The 6,179-nt window shown below is 49.9% G+C and overlaps 1 protein-coding gene across 1 annotated transcript; it reads right to left on the bottom strand.

Annotated features, from left to right (window-relative positions):
• Window positions 1-480: 480 nt before the first annotated feature.
• LOC147963209 (uncharacterized) lies at window positions 481-2,170 on the bottom strand. Its single transcript, XM_087529514.1, has 2 exons — window positions 835-2,170; window positions 481-598 (listed from the first exon to the last, which is right to left on the bottom strand). The coding sequence occupies exons 1-2, from the start codon at window positions 2,168-2,170 to the stop codon at window positions 561-563; spliced, it is 1,374 nt and encodes a 457-aa protein (XP_087385640.1). The 3' UTR covers window positions 481-560.
• Window positions 2,171-6,179: the final 4,009 nt, after the last annotated feature.

Here is a 6,179-nt window from a genome sequence, read left to right as displayed (position 1 = left end):
CACGTTCGGCCTTCCCATTTTGCGGAGAAGTGTGCGGACACGAGAGACGGAGTACAATGCCTCGATCGGAGAGAAAGGTGAGAAGGGCGGTGTTGACGAACTCACCCCCATTGTCGCTTTGAATGCAATGGATAAGGGAGTGGTACTGCGTGAGAATGTAGCGACAAAAGCGTACAAGAACAGAGGCCGTTTCAGACTTGTTATGTAAAGGGAAAGACCAGGAGAAATGAGTGTAGTCATCCATTATTATAAGATAATATTTAAAACCAGAAAAGCTGGATACAGGCGACGTCCAGAGGTCGCAGTGAATTAACTGAAACGGGAAACTAGTAAAGGAAAGCGATGCTGAAAAAGGTAATCTAGTGTGGCGCCCTCGTTGGCATGCATCACATGTAGGAGATGGTGCGGGCACATTATTACATGAAGGGGAAATAAAAGACTGTAGCGAGGCCTGAGTAGCCCGGCTTGGATGACCGAGGCGGCGGTGCCAAATATCGCCGGCGGTGGTGCTGGTGAGGACGGTGGCGCCGGAGCCTAGGAACGGGTAGAGCGGGCCGGAGCTACTGGACCTCATGATTAGCCTCCGAGTGAGCAGATCCTTCACAGAAAAGCCATAGGGGTCAAATTCGATTGAGCATGAGTTATCAGTAGTGAATTTACGAACAGAGATTAGGTTTTTGACTACGTTTGCAGAGACTAGGACGTGGTTGAGATGAAAGGGTTTGGGAGGGAGAGAGGTATAGCCGAGGGAAGAGGGAGTCATGATGGTGCCGTTGCCTACTATAATGGGAGGAAGATGATGAGCTGAAACATCATAAAGCCGAGTGAGTATACCTGCGTTCCCAGAGATATGTGAGGAGGCACCAGAGTCCATGTACCAGTCGGCGGCGCCGGGCTGCTGCAGCGACATGTTGCTCATGGCGGAGTTGAGCATGCTGAAGTTGTCCCACGAGCCAGGAGTGGGCGACGGTGGAGGTGGCGCATGCGAGGAGGACGACGCGCCAGGGTAGAAGACGGGGTACACCTGCGCCGGGGCAGCGGGGCGGGGCCCGAGGATGCCGGCGGCGTGCGGGGGCACCCACGGAGCACGCCCAGGAGGAGGAAAAGGCGCGCCCCAGGGCGCGAAGTACCCCATCCACGGCGTCTGCCCGCCGGGGAACTGCTGCTGCTGGGGGTGGCGGCCGCCGTTGCCGCGACCACGACCGCGGCCACGACCACGGCCATTGCCACGGGCGCGATCAGAGGAGCCGCCGCGACCTGGGGTGCCCTCGCCGGTGGGCCGAGCGCGATCGCCAGAGCCGGGTGGGCCGCGATCGCCAGAGGAGGTGTCGGGGAGGCCGCCGGCGTTGGTGCTGACGGTGAGGGCGGTGGCCCCCTCGGTGCGATCACGGGCGTCGAGGGAGATCTCTTCAAGAAGGAGGCGCGAGCGCGCCTGGATGAAGGTGGGGAAGGGTACCTGGAGGGGGAGCACCGAGGCGAGGACGTGGAAGCGGCGCGAGAGCCCGCGGATGAGCTGCAGAGTGAGGGACCGGTCGGTGACCGGTTCGTCCACGTCGGCGAGGGCGTCAGCAAGGGCCTTCAGGCGGCGGCAGTATTCGCCGACGTGGAGGTCGCCCTGGGTGGTGGAGCGGAACTCGGCCCCGATGTGGATCGCGTGGGCCGGCTGATTGTCGTGGAAGAAGTGAGTCAGCTGGCTCCAAGCGCGGTGCGCCGTGTTGTCCGGCGACTTGATGACGTCGTAGAGGTCGTCGGAGATGGACCCGTAGATCCAAAGCAGGATGGTGACGTCGGCGTGGCGCCACGCCACGGTCTGCTGTTGAGGCTCGGAGAAGTGGTCGACGCGCCCCCCGGCATCGTACATGGAGAGCACGCACCTGAAGATCTGCCGCCATTTGGAGAAGTTGCCAGCGGCGAAGTCCAGCTTGAAGTTGAGGAAGTGGCCGATGTTGAGCTGGTGCATGTTGGGGATGCCGGAGGAAGACGAGGCGCCGGCGGACGGAGGGCCCGGGAACGGGAGAGCGACCGCGAGCGGCACCGTCGCAGGGGGCGCCGTGGCCACGGGCAGAGACGCCATGGCAGCAGGAGTCTTGGCAGGAGGTGCCGGGGCAGGAGGCGCCGTGGTGACGGGCAGAGGCGCCGTGGCGACGGGGAGGGGCGCCGAGGAGGACATGGTGAAGTCTCAGAGAGAACTCGCGTCTGATACCAAGTTGGAGGATTAAACTATCTGTATTGATTATGACTTCACAAGTTACGCATATATATACATGGAGTGCAACGGCAGGATAAGGTTACAACTGATCTAGCTAGTCCTAAGGAGACATGAGCTACGTGCGGGACGAGCCAGTCGTGGGCGCAGGACTCGGGCGTGCGGGTGGCGAGGAGGACGTGGAGGAAGTAGTGTTCCAACAGGACGAGCGAGGTTGATGGCCGGGGAGGGCGAGGATTTTTGCGTTTGGCGCGTGACCTCGCCTATTCCCCATTTAAAATGAAGGTTCAGCCCTTTGCAGAGTATTGGTGAGTTTTGGAACTCAGCATAGCAAGACCAACAGTCAGTTAGTCAACGGCAGGTGCCACAAGTGCATGCCTGTCATATTTTTGCGGACTTTATCTCTGTGGGTGCTTGACATACACGTGACTCCTTGAATTCCGTATAAATAAGAAAAAAAGTTTACCATGCTTTTTATATTGCGTACTCAGCATAGATGGGACCCATCAAATTCGGTGATAAAAAAATAAGGCATAAAATTATTGCGTTCCTAGGAAAAAGGTGAAGTTTGTGAAGTTTCTTGTCACTGCCAAGTCCTAATTTGTATCAAAGTCGGCAGATACCTCAATTTGGCGAGTTCCCAATAAATTGAACTTGGCGAAAGGTCAGAACTCGATGAAATCCCAGATTCCAGTAGAGGACGCATTGGTGTTACAGTTTTAGGTGCCTTTTTAGTTGATCCAATGGATGTTATTTAAAAAAAATGATGTAGCTTACTGTAGTTGATGCCTTAGGAGTCAATTTTCGAATAAAAAGAGATAAGCTATGATTTCTTATGTTCCTTAATCTACACCGAACATTTCGCTCTTCCATGGATGGACTTAATTTGAGGTTCTCATAAGATTTATATTCTCCACCGATCGGTTCGTTCTGCCACTGAACCTACACAATTAGATGTCCATGTCTGTGGAATCTTATTCATTGTGGTGTCTCTGACAATGCCATGGTCAGGTACATTTCCTACGAAGAGATGGGAGTTGCTAGAAATCTACGTCCCTGCTGATTTTCCATTTGTCTTTCTCAAAGTTGACGATTCCCAAGCACTTTCTGGGCTACCTCTTGCAGCCCAGAGAATTCTGCCAACGTGCAAATTCAGGCGGTCATCTGAACTCTTGGTTTATTTCTCAGTCTCCGGATCACAGTTCGGCACCATGTGTCACTCCAATGTAGGGGCGTATAGCCAGGCCCAGCACTAGTAGAAAAAGGGATTTTTGTCCCGGTTGGTAAGGCCCTTTAGTCCTGGTTCGAAAACCGGGACTAAAGGGTCGTTACTAATGCCTCTCCCCTTTAGTCCCGGTTCGAAGGAACCGGGACTAAAGGGCGCGGCCACGTGGAGCTCCACCTTTAGTCCCGGTTGATAACACCAAACGGGACTAAAGGAAATTTTATGATTTTTTTTTTGAATTTTTTTTTTGATTTTCAAATTTCTGAATTATTTTAATCTCTAGTCTGTAATCACCACCCCTCATCACTGCTCAATTTATCCTCTAACCACCCCTCATCATTCCAAATCATTTAACTTCCCGAACGGTTAACTTACCGAACGGTCACCCATCCTCCCACTCCCCCAACCTGAGCACGCTTAACTTCCGGGTTCTATTCTCACTCGTTTCCAAGTCTGCACTTGTTGTTTTCCTGACAATAGTAAGATGTCAATCCTATTAACCTTCACGGATTTTTCTTGAGCATGAAGTGACACATTTCACTGTTTGAGTTTGAAACTATTATTTTAAAAAACAAAAATTATTTAGTAACACTAATATTTCTTGAATAATTAGTTTGACCATTGTTTGACCATATTTGACCAAAATTCGAAATAACTGAAATAATTATTTAGTAACACTAATATTCTAGAATAATTAGTTTGACCATTGTTTGACCACAGTTTGACCAGATTTGACCAGATTTGACCACATTTTTTCCAAAAAAAATTGAAACTATATTTTTTTCTGTTACTAGTGGCGCACCTAGCAAATGGTGCGCCACTAGTAAGTTTGAAATTTTTTCGATTTTTTCCACTCTAGATCTTATAAGCCCCGTAACTTTTTTTCTGTTAGGTTTTTGAGGATTTTGAAAATGTTTAACAGGGTTTCCCCGGTTAAATTCGGATGTAACTTTCCGAGTAGATGATTTTTCATATAAAATACTTTTTAATCCGAGTTCGTATGCAAAAGTTATGCCCATTTTACAAATTCCAGTGAGATTTTGCAAATAAAGTCCAAATTCGTATTTGTAAATTTTCCCAACAACCAGACCACATATCACATGGGAAACTTATTTTATTTTATTTTATTGACATTTCCATCATTTTCTTTTGTTTTTTCTAAAACTGAAAAGGTGGTCGGGGGGGGGGGGAGTTTGAAAATGGGACCTTTAGTACCGGTTCGTGCCATGAACCGGTACTAATGCCTCAAAGCCCATTAGTCCTGGTTCGTGGCACGAACCGGGACTAAAGGGCCCAGGTGAACCGGGACTAATGCCTTAGCCGCACGAACCGGGATAAATGCTCACATTAGTCCCGGTTCGTGATTGAACCGGGACTAATGTGAAAAATTCCCTGTGACCAAAGCCCTGTTTTCTACTAATGCAGGCAACACATGCCATGCAACAAGGTCTTTCATTGACTGTATCTACTATTCAATACTATAGCTATGAGATTGGCCTGGGGAGCGGCAAGCTCCTGGCTACGCAACTGCTCTATGCTGTGTGGCTATACAGACCAACCAGGCCGTGCCTAGCGGGGTGGCTATACCATAGCCACTGAAAACTGTACGCTGTGTTTGGTTGCATCCATACAGACCAACCAGGCCGGCGCGGTGTAAAAATGGCCCGTTTGATAGATTGTATCCACTGTTTGTTTTGTATAGCACGAACCTTAAAGCACCGCCAGTCAAGCCCGCTAGAAACGGTGGAATGGGCCATTTCGCCTCAGCCAAGCAGCGTTTTTTATTCTAGCATGGTGCAGCAGTCAGTGGCGGGCGTTGATAAGCGCCCGCCGCACGTACTTTACACAGCAGTGGCGAGCGTTGCACCTTGCCTACCATTAGTAGGGTCGCCCACCACTGCTACCAGATTGAATCCGCCCACCACAGTTAGGGTCCTACCAGTGGCGGCCGGGCCCCACCACTGATGACACTTTAGCAGTGGCAGGAGGTCAGTGGTGGGCAGCCCCACCTCCTCCGACTCCAGAATCACCGGCTTCACAGACTACCAGTCTAAGTAGAGCTCCATTCTAAGAGTAGTCTTAGTTAGATAGTTTGTAGTTGTTGATGTCGACTCAGAGTAGAACTTGAGTAAAACTTGTGATGATGCTTTTAGGTACACGAATCATTAATGCTTATGTTGGTTATGTTACTTGTGTTCTTCTCCTGGTTTGCTTTTTTAAATTATGTTCTTCTCTTGGTAGATGAGGTGGTATGCGGTGTGTAGAAGGAGGTCTCCAGGAATGTATGATTCGTGGGAGGCATGTAGTGAACAGGTGAATGGTTACAACAATAGCTCAGATAAAGGGTTTCCAACTAGGCAGGAGGTAGGAGATGCTTACACCAAGTTTGTGCTCAGAGCGAAGCGCGACGATAGAGTGGGCAAAGGTGAAGGTCAGATCGGGTTTAGTCGGCTGAAGAAGCTGATAATCTTCGACCAGTTCGTCGCCATTTTGATGTTGATGCTATATTGTCCATGGATAGTATACATTCGGTTAAATGTTACTTCTTTTCTATGGTTGTTATCTTTTCTATACATCGCCATGGTTAAAATGCTTTTTGCCGAGGATGTTACTCAGCTTCATTTACTTTTACTGTAGTGATGTAAGCAAAAGATCAGAGCTAATGGAACAACCCTGCATAAGCAAAGGATTAGTAACTTGGGAAGAGTCGTTCTGCCCAGCTGGGGGCTGCTCTTCGTTTGGCTGCTT

The sequence above is a fragment of the Triticum urartu genome, chromosome 6A, assembly GCF_056163025.1.
Source record: "Triticum urartu cultivar PI428250 chromosome 6A, HENAU_Tu73, whole genome shotgun sequence".
NCBI lineage: Eukaryota > Viridiplantae > Streptophyta > Magnoliopsida > Poales > Poaceae > Triticum > Triticum urartu.
This window is presented reverse-complemented; position numbering and strand designations above follow the sequence as displayed.